Source organism: the organism of the source record quoted next, unplaced genomic scaffold, assembly GCF_019419815.1.
Source record: "Pyrus x bretschneideri cultivar Hongxiangsu unplaced genomic scaffold, Pyrus_bretschneideri_v1 Contig37, whole genome shotgun sequence".
NCBI lineage: Eukaryota > Viridiplantae > Streptophyta > Magnoliopsida > Rosales > Rosaceae > Pyrus > Pyrus x bretschneideri.
In genome coordinates, this window is record NW_025999690.1 from 1,801,686 (window position 1) to 1,829,004 (window position 27,319).

General features: G+C 37.5%; 2 protein-coding genes across 2 annotated transcripts; one reads left to right on the forward strand and one right to left on the reverse strand.

Annotated features, from left to right (window-relative positions):
- Window positions 1-507: 507 nt before the first annotated feature.
- Window positions 508-1,083, forward strand: LOC103927766 (auxin-responsive protein SAUR72-like). The gene has a single exon (XM_009336711.2). The coding sequence runs from the start codon at window positions 508-510 to the stop codon at window positions 1,081-1,083; it is 576 nt and encodes a 191-aa protein (XP_009334986.2).
- Window positions 1,084-21,508: 20,425 nt separating this feature from the next.
- Window positions 21,509-22,367, reverse strand: LOC103927777. Its single transcript, XM_048592133.1, has 2 exons — window positions 22,303-22,367; window positions 21,509-21,914 (listed from the first exon to the last, which is right to left on the reverse strand). The coding sequence occupies exons 1-2, from the start codon at window positions 22,365-22,367 to the stop codon at window positions 21,509-21,511; spliced, it is 471 nt and encodes a 156-aa protein (XP_048448090.1).
- Between the last annotated feature and the right edge of the window lie 4,952 nt (window positions 22,368-27,319).

The following is a 27,319-nucleotide window of genomic DNA, read 5'->3' on the forward strand; positions in this document are numbered from 1 at the left end:
GGGTGTGCTATCCGCACACCCATTTTTACTTCTCACACACCCTTATTAATTTCTATCCATTGATCTTCTTCAATCCATCTAATCTGACCACCGTAATTTAAAAAAGTGTGAGAAGTAAAAAAGAATGTGAATATCATACCCCTTATATTCTAGTGTTGGTGAAAGAGTGGTGATGAAGAGTAAATAAAGCAGTAAAATAAAATGCAAAAACCAAGATAGTCAGGCTTCAGAAACCTGGAAGGTAGCAGCTACCGATGGGCACCACCTCGGTATTAAACAACAAAAGACCTCGATGGGGTTATGATCTTGAGGCAGTTACCCCAGCCGGCGTACCAGAAATTTAATGATAATGCAATATAAAATATCCCCTTAGTATTAAAATATTCCAATCAATTCATCACTCCAAGCCTCCCAACTCCTTTAAATCCTGCCACCTGCTTCAGACTTTACACCAAAGAACACAAAACCCAGCTTTTTTCTGCATCTGCTAGCCCCCATTTCTGCTTCATGGATTCAAAGAAGTCTAACAAGATTAGGGAGATTGTTAGGCTCCAACAGATCCTAAAGAAGTGGAAAAAGCTAGCAAATGCTTCTAAGAACACCACCACAACCAATTCCTCATCAGCTAGTACCATAGTGATGAATAATGCCAATAGTACTACTACTAGTACTAGCAGCAATGGCAGCAGCAGAAGCATGAAGTTCTTCAAGAGAACACTCTCCTTCACAGACGTTTCCGCGGCTCAAAATGACATCGTGCCAAAAGGGTTTCTTGCCATGTGTGTTGGGAAGGAGCTGAAGAGATTTATCATCCCAACTGAGTACTTAGGTCACCAAGCTTTTCGGATTCTGCTTCAGGAAGCCGAAGAGGAATTCGGGTTTCAGCAAGAAGGTGTGCTCAAGATTCCATGTGAAGTGTCAGTGTTTGAGAAGATCTTGAAAATGGTTGAAGAGAAAAGGGAGGTGTTTTCCTTGCACAATGAGTTTGGATTCACTAATGCAGAGAAAGACATGATTGGTTTTTGCTCATCTCCATCAGATTGTGAGCTTACACCATCTCATCACCCTCAAATGTGCAGATGATGAATACTTTTGATATAGTTTGATATTATATGTTCTTCACCATCTTTTTTCTTCTTTCTTTTGCTTTATTTTGTGAAGATAATGTAATGGAAGAGGGCAGAGTGTGCTTAGAGGAGGATTTAGGGTTGGATTAATAAGGTGATTTCTTGTTCTACATGAAAATTATTAGTTAATAGTTGGATTGATGATCTTCAATTAAGATCCAAGTTATGTTGTATCTACCAACATATAAGGAAATGAAACTTTCATCTTAATTGAAGAACCAAAATATTATTCAGTTTAAATTTAATGTCGTAATTTTGTGATTTTCATCCTATGAGTTAGTGATAAGAGGAAAAACATATTATTTCCAAAAATTTGACTCCAACCTAAATGAGAAATTTAGAAAAATAACCAAAATTTGAACACTTCATAGAATTATAGCTATCTTTTTAAATTTATGATATGTATAACCAAAAGTTGATATGAAAGTACTAATATACCCTTAATGATTAAGATTTTTACAAAACAAATTCAAGGCCTCATCTCAACAACCTGAGAATTCCAGCCCTCTCAAAAAACTTTTGCCAATTTTTGATTATCAGAATCAAAAGCTAAATTTGCAACAAATATCTTGGCCTCCTCCTGTGGCTTGACATTCGAATCGTCCTCTCTCTCTCTCTCTCTCTCTCTCTCTCCCCCTCAAAGACCCATTTTTCTCGTTGCCGTCGCTCTGTCAATGGTGAGCATGTTGTTATCTCTACCCCAATCCAAGGTCTGGGCTACAAAGGGGACGGAGGAGAAGAAGTGGGTTTTGCTCTTGAGGGATAGCTTCTTTGTTTTCCACACTCTAAAGTTCACTCATTTTTCTTCTTGAGAGACTATATTCACATAACCCAAATTACTTGCCCCACATTCTTTTATTTTTTAAATATTTTTTAGATATTTTACACACCACTAACACTTGATAAAAAAATATTAAAAATTAAAAGATGTGAGGGAAGTAATTTGAGATGTGTGAATATAATCTCTATTCTTCTTTCCTTTCTGTAGACCAGAAAATCACTTAAATCCCAGGCTTCTTCCGAACTCAGCAACCAAGATTCAAATATGCATAAGGAGTTTCAGTCAAACGAGAAAACTTTCAGTCAATTGAACCACATCAACTCTTTCCTTCTATTTTTTGGACTAAATTTTGTGCTGAAAAACAAGAACAATCAAGTGTGAAGGAAAACATTGAAGATCGGGAAGCGTAAAGCAGCAAAATCATTTGGGTTTTGAGAGTCTTTGGATTTGTTTTGTTAAAAGTTATAGTCATTAAGGGTATATTAGTATTTTTATATAAACTTTTGGTTATAATTATCATAAATTTTAAAAGTTGGCTATAATTCTATATGGAGTTCAAATTTTGGTTATTTTTCCAAATTTTTATAGAAGGGAGTTTTGAAAAGTGAGGAATCAAATCATCTTCATATGATGAGTTAATTGTTGACTTTCTTTGTTTTGGAAGAAGACAACATAAAGATAGGAATGCTGAGAACTGGAATAGATGACCATTTTCCAGTAGCTAGCCCATATACTTGGACAAATGGTTAGTTGTCATTGGCAAATAGCAAATCAAATGGTTACCCAAGCAAGAACAATGATAAGCTAATGAAGAGGAGTGGGAGACTGAAACACCAGTTCAACCATTTATTTATTTCCTACCCAGAAACCCAACAAAAGGATGCTATTTTCATGCAACAATTTTTTAGAGTAAGAACCTCAAATTGAAGTCTTGCCTTATAATTTTTTTTGCCTCTCTCTGTTTTATTTAGATGCTCATATTCTAATTAATGTGGTATCGAGTTTGCTATTTTTGGTTCCAACTGCCACGCAATATATTTGTTCAAGTAGCAGGGTTGAAATGTCATCACACGTAAGGAAACCTGTGAGAATTTTACCACACAAAAAAAGAAGCTTTGCATGGTAGCTTAAGTAATCCTAAGCCAATCCCTCATATGGGTAATCAATTTTAGGGTGAAACTTCTGATAAACTAGAGTCCTCTCTGGTTCCTGCAACACGTTCCCACTCCAACAAGGATAAGGTTCTTTACTCCACAAGGACACGCGAGCAGCAGCCCAGTCCCAGTCCGACAAGGATTTATAGATCTTTTCCTATACTGTTTGTATTTTATGTTTTCTGTATCCTTCTACACGATGATTTTGTAGCCTATATATCAATGATAATTGGCTCACTCATTTATTAAGTTGAGTTCTACAAATACATTCTTCTATCTTTCATGGTATCAAGAGCCAGCGTCTTACGACAAAGGTTCATAGCTTAATTTTTTTTTCGGTACTTTACAGTCATGGCGTCCTTTTCCTCCTTTGTCGCTACTGCTCCCTCTGTCAAGAACTTTCTTACCATCAAACTCGATCGCAACAACTATCCCTTCTGGTGTGCTCAGTTTCTCCCCTTGCTGCACATCTGCAATTTACTCTCCTTTGCTTACTGGTGAAAATCCATGTCCCTCTGCCTTCCTTCTTGATGACAATGGAAAATTCACCGACAAGGTTAATCCATTGTATAGTGAATGGATACAAACTGATCAGATGATTCTCTCTTGGATTACTAGTTATCTTACCCCCAAGGTTCTTGCTACTATTGTCAATAAAATTGATTCGGCCTCTGCCTGGTCATCTCTTCAAGAACGCTATGGCCTCTACCTCTCAGAACCGTATTATTCAGATGCGTACTGAACTCATGAATACCTTTCGTGGTGATCTCTCTATTGCTGACTATCTTGACAAGGTTAATGTGATTGCCGACAATCTTGCTCTCTTTGGGGCTCATATTTCTGAATCAGATTTAGTTGCTATTATTATGAGCAAGGTAGGTCCTCAATATGAGACAACTGTTGCTTCTGCACAAGCCCGTGATACTCCTATTACTTACAATGCACTGGAAACCTTGCTTCTGAGTGTCGAACAACGTCACAATGCTTTCTCCCTTCCCTCTGATGTCGACACCTGAACTTTTGTTGCTGTGCATGGTGGTCATGGTGCTTCCTGTGGCCATGGTGGCTCTTTCTGTGGCGGTCACGGTGGAGGCTCCTCTTGTGGTGGTGGCCCTTCTCGCACTTATACCCGGTGACTCTACTTTTACACCATCTTCGTCAATTGCAGCTCCATCCCGAGGCCACTCGTCCTCCTCCTCTGGCATTCTTGGTCCTGCTCCTGGTTCTAGTGGTTCTACCTCCACACCACCGGCCTTTTTCTCCTCTGGATGTATTCAGTGTTAGATTTGTCAACGTTATGGTCACTTGACGATTGATTGCTCAATCGACTCAACATGTCATATAAAGGACGGGTTCTTTCGTCCCATCTTCAAGCCTATGCGGCTTGCCCCCTTGAACCGTGCGTCTGCACCTGCTCCGGCTGCTCCATCTGTCCAATCATGGCTCTTTGACTTCGGTGCGATTCACACATAACCAATGACGTGGGACAACTTCACAATCCTCGTGAGTATTATGGAACTGATCAAATTTGTGGTGTGCATGGTGGTCCAGGTTTGCAAATCTCCAAAATTGGTGATTCGTTTCTTCATACCAAAACTACTTCCTTCCGTTTGCCTAATACTCTCTTTTGTCCTCAAGCTTCCACTAACGTTATGTCTTTAAATCATTTTATGAGTGATAATGATTGTTTCTTTACTATACATCCTCGCTTTTATCGTGTGCAGGATTCACGGACAGGGAGTAACAATGGACTCTACCGTTGTTCTTCTTCTCAACCCCATGGTGTTTTTGCTTTATTAGGTGAACATGTAACGTATGCTTTGTGGCATTCTAGGTTAGGTCATCCTTCGTTTTCAATTTTACAATAGTTAGTTTCTGCAAATAAATTGCCACTTAAAGGCTCGTTCTCTAGTAAGTTTTGTCAATTTTGTCCCTTAGGTAAAAGTCATAAATTACCATTTTCTTTATCTCCATCTATGTCTTCTTCTCCTTTAGAATTGATTCATTATGATGTTTGGTCTTCACCCTCTTTATCGGTTTCTGGCTTTAAGTATTATGTGATTTTTGTGGACAATTTCTCTCGTTATACTTAGATTTACCCTCTCCGTTTAAAATTTGATGTTTTCTCCACCTTTGTCACTTTCAAAAACTTGGTTGAAAATATGTTTAGTGCCAAAATTAAGGCTTTTCAAACAGATGGTGGCGGTTAATTTGTTAATCATGGTTTTCAAAATTTTTTGAATGAACATGGCATTTTACATTGTCTTACATGCCCTCATCATCATGAACAAAATGGCTTGGCTGAATGTAAACATCGACATTTAGTTGAAACTGGTCTTACTCTCTTAGCACCATCTGGTTTACCCACCTCCTATTGGGCTGAATCTTTTTCACACTACTAATTACATAATTAATCGTTTGCCTACTCGCATGTTACAACATGTTTCTCCGTATGAAAAATTGTTTCATAAACCTCCTCAATATTCTTTCTTCAAGGTCTTTGGTTGTGCCTATTTTCCTTATTTGCGTCCCTATAATACTAATAAATTGCAATTTCGTTCAAAACACTGTGTTTTCTTGGGTTACTCTTTAAATCACCATGGTTATCACTGTTTAGATCCCTCTACGGGACATGTCTTTCTTTCTCGTCATGTTGTCTTTGATGAACACAGCTTCCCCTATAAAGAATCCATTGTTACTTCGCCATCGTCGCTCTCCTCATTCTGTGGATCCCGTCATCACCATTGGTCCATCTCCAACAAGGATAAGGTTCTTCACTCCAACTCCAACAAGGACACGCAAGCAGCATGCCCAGTCCTAGTCCGACAAGGATTTATAGATCTTTTCCTATACTGTTTGTATTTTATGTTTTCTGTATCCTTCTACACGATGACTTTGTAGCCCTATATATATCAATGATAATTGGCTCACTCATTTATTGAGTTGAGTTCTACAAATACTTTCTTCTATCTTTCAACTTCAGTTTCCTTAAACAATCTTATATATCTATTTTTTCAGAGCACCGAACTCAAATGAGTAATCAGGATAAGGCTAACTCCAAAATTTAAGTTATTAATTACAGTCGGGCAGCACTGCAGTCCACTGCAAAGCAGATGGTGCTTCTTCAAATAAGTTTATCAAATGCTAAACCAAAAGGCAAATGTAAATTAAGTCAGTTGATCAAGAAAAAGTGTCAGCCGCCTAGGCAGATCTTGATTTCCCTTCTGATAAAATATAGCTATTTGGACTAGCTATCACCTTATCCAAAGCAAAAAGGCATGTCTTGATTACTCAAAACTAGGAGCAAATTTTGCAGCATGAATTTCCAATGGCAACGGATTTATACTTCTGTCAAAATACTAAACACTAGGATCAAATTTTCACCTCTCATTTTGCCTCAGTTGTGGTCTCAATGTGTTTAAGGTTGGACTTTGATTGGCGCCGATAACTGCTGAGCCAAGTTGGGAACTGATGAGAAGACTACTGGACATGCAGGGTTTGCAGAGTGATTTAAAATTTTTCCAAACAGCAGCAGCATCTTCCAATAACCAATGCATGCTGTGCTTTGTTTGTACTGGTAACTGGTCTTGTGGGAAATGCAAGTAGCATTTATTTATGTTAATTAAACTGCACATAAATTTAACATAAATTGATATAAAAATAATGCAACACTCAGTTTAAGGACATATATGTCATCCTTGTGCTGCCAGCAGTGATCATAGCACTGAAACCTCAAGTTTCAGCTATTAAAACTCACAAGCAGCTCCATTACTTCTCTAGTACCAATTTTTTCATTTGTTTTTTTTCATTTGTTTTTTTCGTTTACATAATTATAATTAAACTAACATTATATATAATAAATAAAAGTTAAAAAAATGAAAATCTAATCATGTAGTTGTAAAGTTCGTATATACGCATCTTTCACAAAAAAATAAAAAAAATAAAAAAATAAAAACCATGGGACTCCACTCATTTTGGGGTCCATTTATTGTAATGTGGGATATTGATAAAAGAGTTGTTATTCGCATTTTAAAATAACTTAAACTCCTTTATAAATATATAATGAAGAAATTGCATTCAAAGAGTGCAAGATGGCTAGCTTGAACTGACTTTGAAACGAATGGAAATCTTTCAACTCGTTGTTTTTAACTTAGGGTTTAAACATAAAGTTGCAACATGATCAAAGTCCTCCCAGAGAAAAAATTGAACAGGGTTTTATTGGGATATGGTGCCTTTGTATTAGTATATCAGATCCAGTACGATCCAGCTTGTTCTTCATTATTTGTTCCTTGTTGTGCTATATATATCTCAAGTTATTGGCCACCTATACATGCGCACATATGAGTAGCGTGTCTACACATGCATGCTTGTTTTTTGGCTCAGTATGTTCCGGTGGATCAGAGTTTAAATGAAGGCCTAATTAAATATTGAGAATTAACTTCATAGTTAGAGCTCATTGATAATCTAACATGCTATGATGCTAGTCAGAAAAATTCCATATATAACACTAGCTTGTACCTTGCAGTTAAAAAAATTTAGATTGTTTGATAACTATTTCGTTTTTTACTTATTGTTTTAGTTATTGTATTAGAGAGATAGAGGGAAAACACATGAGAGAAATGTGTGATTATATATGGAAGAATGGAGAAGGAATGATGTGAGAGATGTTGAGGAAATATATAAGGAAATGTACACAAAATGAAAACTAAAAACTAATGACCAAAGTTATTTTAAATTATTTTTCATTTTCAAGATTGTTTTGTCATTTATTCTTTATTTCTTCAAATCCCTTCCACCATCCTTCTTTATCACTCTTTCCTGTTGAAAACTAAAAAATAAAACAAAATAGTTATCAAACAGAGCCTTAAATGCTTCTTGAACATTTTTTTGGGGTCAAACTAATTACTTTCATTAAATAAAAAGACTAGTACAAGGAAAAGAGAGCCTAAAAGGCAGCCCATAACCTAAATACAGGCCCAACAGAGAAAAGCAAATACAACAGAAAGCCCAAACGTGCCCAACTAAGAAACAACAAAAAAACCCTAAAAATGGAGAGGAAACTAGCATCCACCACCAAGTCAGTCGACGTGCCTCCATTGTAAGACCACCACCACCAAGAGAACGAACCCAACAGAACAACTAGATCAACGGAAAATGGAGGTGAGTGAGCCACCTGCGTAGTGAGCGCTCCCATAATCTTACCAAATAGTGCTAACTGAACTTTAACAGCCACTGAAAACCTAAATCCGCCATTGAGGAGAAGCACCTGGGTCGAGTGGCAGTGGTTGGTAGTTGAGGATATGGGACGAAAATAAGCATTGGAGAAAGAAGGTGCATAAAGGCCCTAATTTGAGAAAAACTCAGGGGAATTGAGACAAAGCTCAAGGAAAGCCAAAGTAAAACGAAAAGTAGAGTAGTGAGAAAAAAAAAAAACCAAAACTGAGGGGGAGGAGAAAAATGAAAGTAAAGGAAAGCTTGAAAGGGGGTCGTGGGGGTGGGGGATTTAGGGGCGGAGGGTGAAGAAAGGTGTTGGGAAGGGAAGAAGTGGGGGAAATTGAAGGAAAGGGTGGAAACCAAAAGAACAGGGTGGAAGAAAGGGGAAGATGGATGAGGTTGGAAAACAGCGAGAGATGGTGAGAAAGGGAGGAAACAAAATGGTGGAAGAAAGGGGAAGAGGGAGGAAGGCGAGGAGGGAAGGGCACCAGTTGCCGTCGAGTCATAGGAAAAAGTTGAGTTTTTTGCTTCTTGCACATTTGATTGCTAGTATTTTCGAGAAGCAAGATCAATACTTTACCAAAAAGCACTAATTAAGAAGTATTTTGCTAATTAAGGGTCTATTTCAAAATGTTTTGGGCAGTATTAAAGCACATTCTTGAACCAACTAACGTGTAGTTCTTGTCATAACCAAAGTACTGACAAAGAAGGAAATGGAAAGTGCCTTGTTTTAGAGGTCTAAAAAGATTTTTGTTACTACTTTAGAATACTTATATGTTTACATGTGAAAAGGCTTAGGGTTCATTTGGAAGTGCTTCCAAACAAACCCTTAATTAACTTTATACATTTAATTTCACATAAACTCTTTGCCTAGTTTCCATTGCTTGAGACTCCTTCGAAAACAATTTGAGATTATCTCGGGTTGTATTGAGAAAAATTATTTTCAAAAGGTATTGAGCAATGAAGTTTAGATAGGTTTCCATTTGTAACTCAATTACTGAAAAACCTTATCCTTTCGTTACCCACCTAAACCCTAAATTAGGTGCCGTCACCCCTAGGCTCCTTGTTCCAGCTTAAGGTCGGCGGTAGCTCCTTCCACCCATTTTATCTTTTCCCACTCCTCATCCCCTTATCTCCTTCTTCAATTTCACCATACACCCACCAAGTTCTTCTGCCTCTCATTCTCCTCCCAAATTAGTGACCCCTTTCATAATTTCTTTTTCCCTCTACCCCCATCTCTCTCGTGCCTCTATCTCCCCACCCCCTTCCAATCAGTCATTCTTTTCTTTTTTTCATTGGTCTCTGGGATGTCGAACGCCCCTGATTCTTCCTAAATCCGGGATATGCTCTTTGATTTTGGGAATTATTTGTGATTTGGACTCAGACTTATGGTTGTGGTGGGTACCATAACTCATTTTCCATGGTAGTTGTGCATTACTCCGCCAATCGTGACTAAGCCACCTTACCTGGCCTGATCTATGACGGTTCCTCCTTCCATAGCTGCTGTAGATCTCTCTAGAACTGAATTTATCCTCACCATGATAACTTATTGATTGATGGTTTCATTCTTAGATTAGGTAGTTTTTCATTTTGTGTTGTTTTGTCCTAGTTAGGGGGGTCATGTTGTATCGCGTTGGCGAGTTGTTTGTGGCCTCATTCTTGTGATGACTTTTATGGCCTTGTTCTTGTGATGACTTTTGTGGCCCCGGTGCAAGGTTTGTTACTTCTACAGTCTTTGTGACAAATCTTTACTAGTGGTTTACACTATTAGGAAAAATTATTTGCACGACAGATGTTTGCTTGACAAAGAATAAATCATCGTGTAAGAGCGTTTTGCGCAACGAAAAAATAACTTTGTCACACAAACTTTGCTCAACGAAAGTTCGCACGATGAAAACAATATACTCATCAGTCAAAGTTAGTTTTTGGGGCGAAAAACATGTGCGATGAAGTTTTTTCCCTCGGAACGTTTGCTTGACAAAGGATTCATTGCGTAAAGCTTGTTCAGTTTCTAGGGCAGAGCATTCAAAACATGGGAAATTGAGGAACACTTGCGCGACAAAGGCTTCGTCGCGCAAGTTATAGTGTAAATGTTTGCGCGACAAAGCCTTCGTTGCACAAAGGCCCTAACCTTCCTATAAATATGCGCTTCTGCTTTCCTTATTCTTCATAATTCTGTTTGTGCTGGGGTGAAGGATAAAAATCGGGATGAGAGAGTGCTCACTAACCCATATGATTTAAGGTACCATGTGGAGTTAGCGCATGTGATTGGTGTAGCCAGGTGGAATAATTGTCCTACTGCCAAGTGGCGTTCTTGGAAATATGTGCTCGAGAATGTAAAGAAGGCGGGGATGGATCAATTATTAGTAAGTATACTATTGATGGATCAATAATTAATTTTGTGACATTTTTTGTTATATGTTGGAATTAATTATTTGCATATATGTGTACAGTGTAAGTATACTCTTGATGATGATACGAATGGAGTTGATGAAGTTGGTGGAGGAGGCGTTGAAGGGAGGTTACAAGCGATGGCATTATGATGTGGAGCAGAATGGAGGACCATCGAAACAATAGCTTTAAATGTATGTTTTTGAGGACAAGATTTAAATTTAAGGTTTTTTTTTTTTATAGGTTATGTATTTGGACTTAATTAGGCTTGAATTCCTATTTTGTTTTTTTAAATAATTGAATGGATTAATTCAATTTATTTAAGGTTTTAATTATTTTAGAATAATTATTATAACTGAATATTTGTTTGTAATTATGAAGTTTACGTAAACATAGTCATACTGTTGATGGATCAATAATTAATTTTGTGACATTTTTTGTTATATGTTGAGATTAATTATTTGCATATATGTGTAACAGTGTAAGTATAATGATGATATGAACGGAGTTGATGAAGTTGGTGGAGGAGGCGTTGAAGGGAGGTTACAAGCGATGACATTATGACGTGGAGCAGAATGGAGGACCATCGAAACAATAGCTTTAAATGTATGTTTTTGAGGAAAATATTTAAATTTTAGGTTTTTTTTATAGGTTATGTATGTGGACTTAATTAGCTTTTAATTCCTATTTGGTTTTTTTTTAAATAATTGAATGGATTAATTCAATTTATTTAAGGTTTTAATTATTTTTAGAATAAATATTATAACTGAATATTTGTTTGTAATTATGAAGTTTATGTAAACATAGTCTATGTTTACGTAAACTTCATAATTACAATCATTCACGTTCGTCGCTAAAGAGCTTGTGCGAAGACAATATTTGTTGCGTAAGAATACTTTGCACTACAAATATTAATTGCCGTCGCACAAGAAAACGCGAGAAAAAAATATTTGACGCCAAATGTTTGCGCAACAAAATTTTCCACATATTTGTTGTGCAAAGTTTCATTGAAATGGTCAGATCTCCCAATTATTATGCAGTTATGATGCGTTTTGCGCGACGAACAAAGGAGTTTGCGCGACAAAATGCTTCGTCGCACAAAGTATTCCAAGTGCTATATAAACACAGTTTCAGAATCCTAATTTCAAAGATTTTGTGTGAAAGGTAATGGCCGATTCGGGAGAAGGCTCTGGCAAAAAGAAAGTTGTAGTGCGAATAGAAAGGTACTGATGTAAGCAAGTACCCTACTTTGAAGATAAAAGTAAGGCTGAAGCGTACGTCGAACTTAGGTTTGATATTGGGGCTTTGGTGTGGAGGGAATGTTCTGCCGAGTTTGAGTCTTGGAAAAAAATGCCTAAGGAGTTGAAGAAGTCCATGTTGGGGGAGTTATCGGTAAATTTATATTAAATAATGTGTATTTATTTATTTTTTTAAAGTAGTATTTTTTTAATTACTAATTTATTGTTATTAACATTAATGTAGGTTCATTGGGATGTTAATGAAACTGATGAGAAGCAATAAAAGTATTTGGATGAACTTTTCAAGAATTCTTTTTGGCAATGGAAGTTTGATGTGCTGCGGGATGCAAAGCGAAGTGCTGTTGCCCCAGAGGAGGAGGATTGAATTTGAATTGGATTTTTTTTTTTTTTTTTTGAAGTAAGATTTTGTGGACTTTATATTTGATTTTAATTTATAAATTTATGTTATGTGGATGACTATTAATATTTACATTAATTATAATAAGTGTTTGGGATAATAAAATAGTTTTGTTAATTAATTTGGTAATGTTTAATTACGTTTGATTTTTTTATTTACATTAAAATAAAATTTTACATTACATAAAAAGAAAAACGGAAAAAAAAATTAAAAAATATGCATATTGCGTGACCAAAATAGCTTTCGTTGTGAAAATTGTTTACAATAATAAATTATAATGTGACATCCTGGCCCGGACCCCTACCATATCCCAGGCTTGACTCTACTGTAGCATGATATTGTCGGCTTTGGGCCCCGACCATGCCCTCACGGTTTTGTTTTTGGTAACTCACACGAGAACTTCCCAATAGGTCACCCATCCTGGGAATGCTCTTGCGCGTTACTCGCTTAACTTCGGAGTTTCTACGGAACCCGAAGCCAGTGAGCTCCCAAAAGGCCTCGTGCTAGGTAGAGATAGGAATATACATATAAGGATTACTCATCTGGGCGATGTGGGATGTCACAATCCACCCCCCTTAGGGGCCCGACGTTCTCGTCGGCACACCACAGCCAGGGTTAGGCTATGATACCAAATTGTCACATCCCGGCCCGGGCCCCTACCACATCCTGGGCTCGACTCCACTGTAACACGATACTGCCCGCTTTGGGCCCCGACCACGCCCTCACAGTTTTGTTTTTGGAAACTCACACGAGAACTTCCCGATGGGTCACCCATCCTGGGAATGCTCTCGCGCTCTACTCGCTTAACTTTTGAGTTCCTACCAAACCCAAAGCAGTGAGCTCCTAAAGGCCTCGTGTTAGGTAGAGATGAGAATATACATATAATAATCACTCCCTTGGGCGATGTGGGATGTCACATATAAAGTAAAGGAAAAAAAATTGTAGACTTGTGCGACGAATTATATATTTGTCGCGCGAAGTGTATTTGCGCGATGAATGATGTATTAGTCGCACAAAGTGTATTTGAGCGACCAACATTGTATTCGTTATGCAAATAATTCGTCCAAAAATTAACTTTATAATCTGGATTTAGCTGTGCAGAGGCAAAATTGCAGATTTAGCCTTTGCACTTTTCCCCTTTGTTTTTCTTCAATCCAGCATCTGTCACTTCTATTTTCTCTCAATTTCATAACCTAATACTCCCTCCATCTTGTTCTCTAAGTTGATCGAACTATATCGATGTGTCTGGTAAGTGATTTTTTTTTAGGATAAAAGTGTTAATGTAAATTCATACTAACACCATGAATTTCCTTGTTTATAGTGATACTGTGTGTGATTAGCAAGTGGTGGAGGATGATTTAGAAGGTATTTTATTTGTTTTATTTTTAAAAAATATAAAAGTAATTAAATTATGTTGAACTTATGTTGTTGTGTTTATATTGTGTTGTGAAATTATATTTATATTATGTTGTTAAATTTGTACGTAACGTACAAATATGTGTTGTGATGTACGGAGTTAATTGTAATTAACTTCGTACTTGGTTTTTTTTTATTTTTTTTTTTTTTTTTATAGTAAAACTTTGTTTCCCATTCAAGGATTAGTTGGATTTCGTGCATGGATGCGAAAGCATGACTGTGGTCCAATTGATTCTTGAATTATCCCATTACTTGGACAGTTTGGGAATGCACAGTTATGGTGCGTAGTTTATGGTTGAAGGATTAGGTTTTGGCTGTGGAGATTTCAGTGTCATTTATGTATGTTCTTCGGATGACACATAGATATTTCATATCTACTTCGTCCATCTGAAGAATTGTACCGAGATGCTGTCAAAATTCCTCCACGTTGAAATCTAATCTGATGTAGCCGTAAATTACGTGACATAACTTTGCATTCTTGAATAGGATAGGGCCTTTACGGGGAGGTATAAGGTGACAATATCATTTGTATGAAGTTGTTATGATTGTTGTACTATTATTGTAGTTGTAGGAATTATAGACAAAACGTGAATAGATGCACAGACGAATACTTGGATAGAATCGAGGATTTTATTGACTTTGCACGTACACACAACCTGGGCAACTAGAATTTGGTGTTCTTGTAGGAGGTGTAACAACACGTTAAGGGACACAATTGAAAATGTTCAATTTCATTTAGTAAGGAATGAAATGGTTGAGACCTATAATACTTGGAACCATGATGGGGAACAATTAGATAATGCTTCATTTTCAAATGCCACAAGAGTAGGCAATGTTGAACTTATTGTGGGTCCTAATGAACAAGTCATGGATATTATAAATGATGCTTTTCCATTTGCATCGACAAACACCAATCAGGAAGGCAAAGATGACATGCCTACACCAATGGATAGTTCAAAGTTCAAACAATATGAAAAACTATTAAAAAAATGCCAACCAAGAGTTATACCAGGGTATGAAAGTTTTTCGGTTCTCACGGCCATTGTGGAACTAATGCACGAAAAAATAAAGTATTGTATGTCGAACTAGTATTTCGATTACTTTTTGCGGGTTTTCAAGAGAATGCTTCCAAAGGACAATTGTTTGCCGAAAGACCATAGACATGCGCAAAAGGTGTTGAATAGTCTAGGATTGGGTTATGAAAAAATTCACGCTTGCAAAAACAATTGTATTTTATTCTACAAAGGGAATGAAGTATTGGATAAATGCCCTGTAAGCAATGAGTCGGGGTTCAAAATGACATCTCAGAATAGAATGACTAAGATCCCACAATAAAGTCATGCGTTATCTGCCTTTGAAACCTAGGTTGCAGTGATTGTATATGTTGACACATACTGCCACTAACATGAGATGACATAAGGAAAAACAGGTAGACGACGATGTGATGAGGCATCATGCAGATGGGAGGCATTGAAAGAATTCGATCGAGTGTTCCCCAAGTTTGCTGTTGATCCTCAGAATGTTAGATTGGGACTTGCCATTGACGGATTCAATCCGTTCGGGGTTCTAAACTAACTCGACAGCACTTGGCCGATTTTCGTATTCCCATATAATTTGCCACTTTGGAAATACATGAAAAAAGAATACATGATGATGACTCTTTTGATAACTGAGGATCCTGGTAGGCCAATCGATGTTTACTTAAGGTCGGTTGATGAGCTAAAGGATTTATGGACAACGGTGTGCGCATGTAAGATAAGTGCACTGGGAAGATGTTCACTTTGTGGGTAACAGTTATGTGGACTGTGAATGATTTTCCCGCATATGCAATGGTTTATGGGTGGAGCACTAAAGGTTATATGGCATGCCCTGTATACAAGGATGATGTAACATCTGGTTGGCATGCCGGAAAAGTTTGTTACCTTGGTCATTAGATATGGTTGCCATAGGACCACAAGTGGCGGGAAAAGGATAAAGAGTTCGATGGGAAAACTAAGCATCGCCTCAAACCTAAAGAATGATTTGGTGATAGGATTTTGGAACAGCTTAACAATTTAGATTTTGCTTCATTCAGTGAGTAAGACCATGCCTTCTACACATATGAACTGGATGCACAAGTCTATGTTTTTTGAGCTTCCGTATTGGTCAAAACTAAAATTGAGACACAACCTCGACGTTATGCATGTTGAGAAAATGTATTTGACATATTGGTGGGCACCATTCTAGATGTCGAGGGCAAGACAAAGGACATGATCAAAGCTCGTTTTGATTTGGAAAGAATGGGCATACGGAGGGGTTTATGGATGAATAGGGAGAGTGATAAAGCCAAAAGGTATCTTGCGCTTTTTTTCCATGAAACCGAATGACAAAAAAGAGTTTTTAAAGTTTGTATTGTTTGTAAAACTTCTCGATAGGTATGCTTTTAATATCGCGCGTTTCATGAATGTTGATGGGGGTAAATTTGCTGGACTAAAGAGCGATGACTGCCATATGGTTATACAATGCCTACTTCCTATGGGTATTCGACACTTATTGTAGGAAGATGTTGTGAAGCCAATCATGTTGTTGTCTAGATTTTTTTTCCCAACTGACGGCAAGAACATTGTGAAAGACAGATGTTAATCAGTTGCACCATGACATTGTCCAAGTCTTATGCAAGTTTGAGATGATATTCCTTTCAGCTTTCTTCACAAGTATGATCCACATGATGGTTCACTTGCTGGAAGAGGCATTGCTTGCTGGTCCTGTCAACTATCACTGGATGTATCCAATATAAAGGTATATAATCCTCATCATTTGTTTATTCATCTTTAACCCATGCTTACTAATTTGTATCGTATCGCTTTATTTTGGCAGACTTCTCGGGGAGCTAAAAAAAGTGTACGTAACAGGCCGAAGCTCGAAAGATCAATTATAGAGGCTTGGGTTAAATATGAGTTGCTTACATTTTGTGGAATATATTCAAAAGATGTGGAGACGACTTTCAATCGTCCTCAGCGCAATAATGGCGGGGGTTATGAGAAGGGAGAACCTTTCTATTTTTGCCCAATACGCACGACCCTTTGGAGATCTTGTATGAGGCGAGTCGTTTTTCAAAGATGACATGGAAGTAGCGCATTGGTTCATACTGAACAATTGTGACGAGATAATGGCATAGCTAGATGAGCATGAAGAGATGATGAAGTGAGAACATCCATCACATTTGTATGCCAAGAAACATCGAGAATTGTTTCCATAGTGGTTTCTCGAATATCTAAGTTATAAGTGTTTTGTATTTGACATATATATTGTAGTATTTAATTTTCTCAAACTAACAGGTGTATGTTTTTGTATAATGTTAGGTGAATAAATTGAAAGCATCAAATTTCCCCACTTACAATGAAGAGTTATATAACTTGGCATTCGACTCGATCCGTGCTAAATTATTCTCGGGTTGCTTTGTTAACGGGCGTCAAGTTTTTGGGGGCTGCACGAGATGAAAAATTGTGTATGCAAAATAACAGTGTCCATGTCCCAGGTGGAGGCGAAAGTATGGACATTGATTGCTATGGCAAACTAACAACTGTCATGCAATTGCTTTACAAAGACCGATGCCAAGTGATCATGTTTAAGTGTCAATGGTTTGATATAAACCCAAATAAGCAGGGAAGTGTTAAAATCGACCATGGCTTACTATCTGTGAACACTAACTGAACTTGGTATGATGACAATCCTTACGTTTTGGCAAACATGGCAAAACAAATTGTGTATCTAGATGACCCTTAAGCCGATAGAGGTTGGAAAGTTGTTCAGAAGATGGATAAGAGGAATGTGTATGCTATACCAGAACAAGACCCTACTGACGACGACGTCGACGACGTCACTGACCAATGTTTAGAATCTTCAATGGAAAATGATGCGGAAACACTTCGAGATACAAATTTTATCCAAGAACCGTTTCAAATACAAGGAGTGGCTTTAATCGAAATACCGATTCAGTCAATTACAATTGACCTCTGTAATCTTCCGCGATATGATGGTGCAGTGGGCCCGAATGACGATGGTGACGTACCTATCAAGGAGGAGGATTAGGAGACCGAAAGTGATGATAGTGAAAGTTATTATAGTTCGAATGATGAATGATGCAAGTTATTTGTGACTTGCTATATAAAACATATTAAATGAATTTTTTTTGTAATTTATTTATCTTATGTTATAAATAAATTGTTTTTATTTGAATAAATATAAATTTAAAAAAATTTGACCTAAGTAAATTAAATTTTTAGCTCATTGCGCGACGATTAATTCCCCTTCGTTGCTCAAGGAGGTGAAAATTTTGATTTTCTGGGTGGGCACGAAAATAATTTCATGAAAATTTGAATTTTTTGTGTGATGAATATCTTCTATTCGTCACGCAAGAACCTCGGGATTAAACTAAAATCGCAAACACTTTCCCCTCACCTCGTCCTCTCTGCAAACTCTCCCTCTAACAGCCATCTCCCTCAGCTCTCCGTTGCACTCTCGCTTCCTCCTCCGACAACCCTCTTTCTTCTTCCTTCGACAACCTTCTCTCTTCCTCCAACAATCTTGTCTCTCTGGCGTAATTTTCAATTTACTTAACTCTAGTAAATTTAGGAATTAGGGTTCTTTTATCAAACTAATCTTGCTAGTTAATTAGGGTTATTTTTTTTTGCTAAATTGAGTTTGACTCCAAAAAAAAAAAAAAACCATGCCTTTTCGAATTCCCATTTGCACATAGGTAAGTGGGGAAATGCATATAGGTAAGTGGACTGGGTTTTTGTTTCTCCTTCAATGAAATGCATATGGGTCAATGCTTTTGTGGTTTAATTGTTGATTTTATGCTTGATTTCGGATTCTAGGGTTTACTTTTGGTGTTTCTTAGCCAATTAAGGAATTTAGATTAGTTGAATTCAGTTCCTTACGATATGTTTGGACTAGAGGAGAGTGAGACTGACCCGTTTGTGAGGGATATTGTTGGAAATGGAAGCAAAAGGGATGAAAGGGGGTATTGTCTGATATCTTTTTGATTTAAGAAAGGTTGGATTGATTTCGGATTTGGGAGTGGTAGTCTGCAAAGTTTTACATTTTGATTCTAACAATCGTGCGGTCGTTTCGGTCTTTGTGTTTGAATTGCATGCAATGTTAGTAATCTTGATTGTATTAAGTAAAGATTAAATCTTGAGAGTTATTAGCAAAACCACTTCGTTCATGGGCTATTTGGTGGTTTGGTGTTAATTATGTTAATTATCTTTCTTAAAACATAAGTTTAAGAGAATTGAAACTTGAAAGTTTCAAACTTTTGGATGGTTGGGAATCTGGATTTCGTGAATAATTGCGTGTTCGATCTAGCTTATTTTTCTAAACGTTTTGATATAGCTTAATATGCTTGATGAATTGGGTATTTGGTTTTGTTGTAATTGACTTAACATTGAGTTGCTTGCGGTTCAGAGTATGGTACATTGTCTATTTAGATTCTGTTTGATTATTCGGGTCTGAGCTTTTTGTATTCTCTACTTTTTTGTTGGATTTGGGATATGCTATTTCTTTTGATTGCTATGGTTTTGAGGTTTCTGAGATGGGAATTGGGGAGAGTATTTGATAATAATGGTATTTTGTATTTTGGTTTTACTGCCATTTGTGAGTAGTAAGGGCATGGTCTTATGTTCATGGTTTCTATTTATTGCGTCTGCTTCTTCCAGTTGTTCTCGCTTGTTTTATTTTGTCAAATTGGTTTATTCTCCCTTGAGCCAAAAGCTTAAGTGGCTAGCGTATGTACTTTTGGTGTGGATGTTTATAGAAAGAAATTAATATTAGAGTGAATTGTTTCCACATATTAGTATTGGTATTTTAAGCAGCCCCGAAACCGTATCATTTGTGAATTAGATTGAATTTCTTAAGCCTGCTGCCCCTGTATCACATCATATATATGGATTGAATTTTTTTTCTCATTCTGCAAATGTCGCATCTTATTAGAAGTCGTAAGGCGGTGACGACTACACCCCGTTCGATCCCCCTTCTACTTCAGCTGTCATTGCTCCATCTTAAATGGAGCCCAAGCCAGTTAATCCGGTTGATCCAGTCGCTCCCTAGGTCTCTCAGGCGCTAACATCATCAACCTCTTCAGTGGCGTTACCTGTTAGCGCCAGGTGTGGTCACCGTCGCCCCCGCACGCCCGACACGACATCGACATCCACTACTGATGCCTCGATGCTGATGATGATGAATTAGTTATGGACTCGGATATATTGGGTTGGAAAGTTGGAGAGCTATGCATGCAGCAGAAAAGGGTTTTATGATTTATAAGAAGAATTCATATTTATTTACAAACAAAGAGAAACATGGTTTTTTTTTTCTTTCTTTTGAGTGTTTTCGCAGAGAAAAAGTTTCTTACAATAGAAAGAACTCTTTCTCGAAAGAACTCTTTCTCTGCGAAACACAAGTTCTGAATTGGAGAGGAACTTGTCATGATTGGTTTGTGAGTGTTCATTATGTTGGCTGTAATTTGGTGACATATAAAGAGGAATTCAGACCATTAGAGGCCAAATTTGTTTGAGTGCTCCGCCATGCAATTCTCACAACCAAATCTATATTTGTCATGTTTATGTGCTTATACTTGGCGGCTATTATGTATTTGGTCAATTAATAGTCAATAGTTAAGGGGTTTGGCTTTTTTAAGTATTAATGTTATGGTGTAATAAAAAATAAATAAGCTCATGATATAACTCCACAAATTTTCTTAATACAATTGTGTACCGTACATTTACGAATCACGTACCTTTTAGCCACATCTTTTGTAGTGATGATCAGATTCAGATTATTGAGTTTAATAACACATGCACTAGAAGACAAAAATTCATCTATCACCACCGGTGGATGTTCGAGGTAGATTGAAATCCACCACGGACGTTCTGTCCGTTAAGAATTTAGATATGGTATAAAATGCATGTTTTCTGCCAAGGACTTGTATTGTGATTGAAATGAAATGTGCGTTGTTGTAGATTCACAAGACCATAGAGGAAGCTTGTTGTAAAATATCTTATACCACATACACTATCCGTTGTTATTTGCAATTATGACCACGGGCATTTGGCATTGTAGATTTTAAATAAAAGGTATTGTAAACTCGCAGAGACCACAAGTGATGCCCATTGTAGAATTGAAAGATAACCGCATACACTTTTCTTTGTTATTATTTTTTTCAAGTTTGTGTTCTTATTTAATTTGCTGACCCATATTAGTTACCTGCATTTCTAAGCAGTTCAACTTCAAATACATGAGAAATTTTTTATTGTGACGGGAATATGGGTGGTACATCACTTGTTTTTATGTAAGTGGTGGGAAATTTTATTTTTTAAGTTATTAACTTTTTAACACATATATCCCACTATTTGTAGAGTGACACGTGATGTACTATCTCGTGTGTCGATCATATTGAAAAATTTCTCCAAATACACGAAGGTTAAATAAAATATCGATAATATTAATAACATAATTTGAAAATAAAGTATTGAGTTTCCAAAGAAATATATAAACAACGGAAGTCTGATGTCTTTAAAGTATCGATACTATCCTAGTAGTACCTGTTGGGGGACTTTAGGTTGAGTCGACTTGCAACCTTTTTGTTCATTAGCAAAAGGTTATCCAGTTTTACATCAATGAAATGCATTTCCCCACTCCAAATTTCAGCAACATCTAAAAGAACCCTCCAACAAAATTCCCCAGAAATCTCCAAAAAAGAAAAATGGGCAGAAATTTTTTAACAATACAGATCAAGCAAAATCCTTAGTGGCACTCCTAACAGTGTTCCAAATCTCCCAAAAGCCCCTAATCACATGGGGCAGGACAGTCTCAATGCCCTTCAAAGTGACCCCAGAAGCAACCCCAATTCCAAAAGTTTCACCAAATCCAGGCTTTGAGTCAACCTTCATGTTCAGAATTGCAAGGATATTGTTGGTGCTGTCAATTTTCCTTGACGTCTCGGCCAAAATCTTGTCCTTTCTGCCTCTGTCGGAGGATATGACCTTAAAGAGGGTGGTCTGTAGGTCACCTATGACCTTCAGGGAGGCCTCCTGGGAGTCCAGGCCCTGGACTTGTAGTGGGGTATGAGCTCTTGTGGGGTTGGCAGCCTTGTCTTCTGGGGTTTTTGTGGTGTTGTGGGAGTGGGGGTTTTGGGGTCTTCAGTGACGTATTTGTTGAAGGTTGGCTTTTCCATTGGTGGGTTGGAAAGATATGTGGGAATTAGAAAGAAAGGTCGAAGCTGTTTACGGGTTTTTGTGTGGGTTTTTGGAGAGGTCGTGGGAAGAAGAACTTCAACGGGGGATTTTGAAGGGTTATGGAAGATAAGATGGAACTCCTTTGTGTATTGAATTATGTTGGGCCAATTCGTTCAAATTAAAAACTGAGGTATTGGGCTCGAAACCCGTTGCTGGTGTAGAAGTCAAACTTGTGATTAGAGAAAGACCAAAATGTTTCTATATATCTTCTCGGCTCCCGAAAAAGGTGGATGACCGAGGTTTGCCACCAACTATCATTAAAAAAAAATAAAAATTATGATTCAGGGAACTCGAAACCCCTACTTCTAGCTGATGGTCTAGCCAACCAACCTCTGTGACCCGAGTTTGCTTCCATGGTTTGATGAATTTATAGTGGTCTTCTCGACAACCTTCTTATCTACCTCGACAGCGAGACCAAATTCCCTGAGCTCTGTTAGTCATCTTAATACCAGATTCCTCGATTGTAAACTTTGATTAAAGTGATACTCTTCTTGGGAAGGTGATCTCAAGGGATGAGATTCTTTTCTTTTTCCCAAAATGATTGTAGCGGAAGAAAGTAGGAATTCTCACAAAGTGCACTTACTTTTGAGATATCTTTAGTCTTGTCGATTTTATCGATAATCGATTAGAGATTTTTCGGCTATAGTGTTTTTACTCACTCACAACCGAGGAAAGTTAGTTTAGTTGTGATGTTAGTACGAATAAAATTCTGACAACCGAATTGTTGTCTCAATCTACCTTTGTGTTACATCTTTCAATGACATTGATCATTTTGGAAATCCACGATGACAGGTTCTTTGGATATTTCAGCTATGTAGAGGCAGTATAGTGGAGTAATTGCCTATATCTCTCAATGGTTAGAACCATATGTAATGAACTACCTTACTCATGACCTAGAGACAACATATATCATTTTCATTTGAAAACCGAATGGTACTTCTTTGTGGAGAAATATGTCCAAAACCTTTATCAACCTTAGAATTTCTTAAATACACTTACTTTTGGAATGAATCTCTGACAGCAGCAGTAGAAGAACTAAATCAACATCTACGAGTGCACTATCGTGTATCATCCCGCTTGTGCAAAAAGACATATCTACCCTTGAACATTTCTAGCCATTACTATTTCATTTTAGCTGGAGTTCACCAACATTGACTTGACATTATTTCTGAATTATCAAGAATTGTTCGAATGATTATAATCACTTCTTGTATCCAACTGGAGATGAGGAATCATCACTCTAAACTCCTTATATGAGCTATTTTGTACATGTAAAGAATGTGAAAATCAATAATCATGATGCTGAACCAATGCTACGCTCATGTGGTGTTTCAATTGGTGGTAGCTTTACTCAAGTGGAAGGCAGTGTTCTTCTAGCCCTAAAGCTTAAAGTCGGTAATGTTGATGAATTCTTTCCTTAAAATAGGCACTGGAATTTCAACAACAAGACACTTGTGAAACCAACTAAGACAAAAGTAGGATGCTGTTAACTCCTCAACATGCCATGATCTAAAAGTCCCCCTCTGGCATATGATCAAATGTAGAGATATGAAAGGAAATAAAATTGAGACTCCACTTGATGTGTTTGAAGAAAATTCTCAATTTAGGCGCGCCCTACCTTTGGTTAGAGTAGAAAGGATGTTTGAGGAAATAAAGTCCAAACTTCCTGGACAACCACATTTTTTCTCTGTTTTCCTTCGGAGGGTGATGGCATTATAAGAGAGCTGCTTCTAGACTTCTATACAAGTTCAGGCAAATAGAAACCTGACCTGATTATCATCTTGATGTATTTATATCTCACTGTGCTATGCGTTTTACTTCCAAGCCTCTGGAAGTCTTTTTTTGGAAGGTTATGAGTATTAGATTTTGTTTAGTATCACATTTCCACCCCTAGACTAACGATTAGGCTGAATGAGTTACTCAGACCTTAGTGGACGTGTGCATTTTTTTCATCCTACAACTAGTATGGTTGCAACATACCTTTATCTTTATTTAGTTGTTGGTAACTACGTTTACAATTTTGGTTTAGCTATGGTACAATTGGAACTAACATATAGAGATTTACGTGTAGTACATGATTGTTAGACACTTACCTTTGTTAGAGTTATGTGTAATTGCAGTTACATTCTTGGCTATGAGGAGGGCATCATTTAAGATATGATATCACAATATGTGACTTACCGAAGAGTATAGCTAACAATTATTTGAATGATTGAGATTGCGATATAGAAAATTTTATAATAATGATGATGTTGCCCAAGAAGGTAGTGCGTGAGCACGATCGAGGCTTTGTTTAGACGATGTATGCGTATTTCTCATTAGGGGCATGATGGTAATATTGCACCCTCGAGAATTGTTACTTGCTTATCGAGACAACAGTGAGTTGTCGGTATTGCGGGCTACAAACCGTAATATCAATAACTTATTCGTTGTGTTGTTAAGCAAGTAAACAAGTAGGTCATTCTACGTTAGTATTTGTATTTACTTATTTAATTAGCTATTTATTGTTTGGGCTCGACCCAAAGTCAATACATACTTATTTTCAGAGTACGTTACGCTACAAGAACGTAGGTGAATCCTTCTATGCTTGGTTTTGATTTCAATACAACTATTTTAACTTACTTCACTGCATATGTATTATGATGTTATACATCTATTTTTGGGACGTTATGTTTTTAAAGGTATTATATTTTGGCATTGTACTAAAGGAGAAGGAAAGTTTGAGTTTGAAGGCATGAAAGAGGAATCACTGCACTCCGATCACGACAGAATGACATTCTTTTTTATGCAGCCGCTCTAACTCGATTTCTCCTTGTATATGTATTTATATACACACTTTCTCCTTATTTTTGAGTATTTTACATTTAACAAGTTTATTTTAAATTTAGAGGACAATTTTTTTTTTTTTTTTAAGGTGAGTAGATTGTAGCGACCCGTTCCCAATTTTACGGTTTTTATAATTTTAATAAGTGAATTTACGAAAATGTCCTTAGGTGGCTAAACATAATTTTATGGGAACGTATTTTATCCTTATATAATTTATCAAGTTTCTTGTAATATTTGGATAGAGCTCAATCTCACGAGCGGGTAGGCAAAAACCGTTCGTGAAACGGAGTTATAATGAAAGAGTTATTAACGTTTAAAGTTAGGGACAACATGGTAAATTGGTTGTTAATCTGAAAGGCTCTAGATTTGTTGGAGCTTTGATCAGGAGCCACGTGGGAGAGAATAAGGGGATGGAACCGGCCAATGGGAGAGGAGAGCAAAGAGGGGAAAAGAGGAAGGAGAAAATGAGGGAATCGGGTCCTTTTGAAGACCTGTGACCCGACTTGCGACTTCCATGGGTTCCAACGGCTTTTCACCCATTTTTCTGGCGAATTACATCGACTAACCACCTAGAACCACCTCCACGACCTTCCCTCTATCCATTCCACCCCAAATTTGGTGAGATTTGGCCTTGAAAATGGGAGAACCCGCACGATGGGGTGCGGCGGTTTTGGGTTCGAATCACCTAAATCTGAAGCTAACCACATCCATCTCTAGCGCCTTTAGAATGCCCTTGAGGTCTGGAACAAAGGCCAAACAAGTTTGGGGGCGTCGGAGTTCGTTTTAGGTTGAATTAAACACACCCAAATTCAAGGGGTTTTAGGCGGTTCGTGGCCAACTTGAGGTGATTTCCGGCCAAATTGGACTTGGCTGTAGGTATGAAACTTGCTCTACTCACTGAGATCTTCATTTCTGTGAAGTTTGAGAATTTTTGGAAATAGTTGGATTTTCCGGCGAGTCGGGGCGGCCAACCGCCACCTGCCGCGGCGCATGGGCCGAGGTGTCCCCTAAACTTCCGAGGCTAAATTTGAATACCTTGGTTCCGTTTGTGAAGTCTGATTGACGAAATTCCATCGTTTGGACCTAGTTTCATTAAGGTCCGCCACTTGATTATTAGAGCAACCGACGATCCGACCGTTGGATTGTCACCAAACTTTAATACATTATAGTACGTAATATTTAAGGACTGTAGGAACCTAAGGATAGGGAATTTGACATATGGATTTTCCCGAATTGGATTTGTAAGTTCATAAAATAAAATGTTAACCGCCACTTGGTTTTGACAATGGCAGAGATCCGACTGTTGAATCGTTCTGAAACTTTAATATGTTATTCTAAAAGCATAATTGGATACTTGGAAGTTACGGATCTGAAATCCGACTTGCAGATCTTCCAGATCGAGTTACGTAGGGTTGTGGACCCTATCGTCTATCTTTGACCGACGGTTGACTTTTGGTCGATGGGTCTCAAATCATTCTAGAACATCCTTGGGGATGTGTTTTATGTAAGTTACGTGTTCTATTAATAAGGATTTTGAGTTGTGGTTTGATAATTGTTCTAGGCGCCGATCGTTCATGATGCCTCGATGTGTGTGCTAGAGAGTTGTAGTGCGGACTCCAGGTGAGTAGGCTTTTGGTTTTCTATATATACGTATATATGCTTTACATTTTCCTAGAAACTGTTTTAAACAAGCGTATTCTTTTAAATGCCATGTCATGCTTGCATTTCATTTTATTATATGCATTGGTATGTATATGCATGTTATTGTATGACGTTGTGGAGGCCAGGTAAGTTTTAGGTGAGTACTATATGATGTTAGTGGTTGCTTTGGTTATGGTTATACGTAGAGGCATGTAGAGCTCATTATCCTGAACCCCGGTGTTAGTGTTCCCGTCCATGACCAGGGCATAGTCCTTCACATGATGTTCACCTCCTACATCGTACGCTCACCTTGGATCCAAGTTTGGTGCACAACCCTGTTGTACATACCACATTAGGTGGTTCCGACTCGTAGGTGACCTGCGATTATTCTCACAGCCTTCACGTGATCGTAACACTTGAGCGTACTTATTTGCACCCAGCCTTGTCGTACAGACCACACTAGGTGGTTCCAACTCATGTGCTGGCATATCTGATGAGCTATAGGTTCAGCCATACAGGTCACGTTAGGTGACTTTGGCTGACATATCATTTTACATTGATTTATTTCACCTGGCTTACTTATTTCATTGCTGAGATACTTGACATGGCATATACTTGGTTTTCACTACCCTCAAGCATGATTTTTATATACATATGTATTATTATTATTTTCTGGGAAATTATACAGGTTTTATTGGAGGGGTTATTATTTTTGGAAAGAGAAATGGTTTCAAAAAGCTTTGTTTTTGCCCACTCATGTTTTTTATTTTTCGCCCCTCCAGGTATTAACTGCTGAAAGTTTGTATCGACGAGGATTCTGAGAAAATCTCAGTTTAGGTG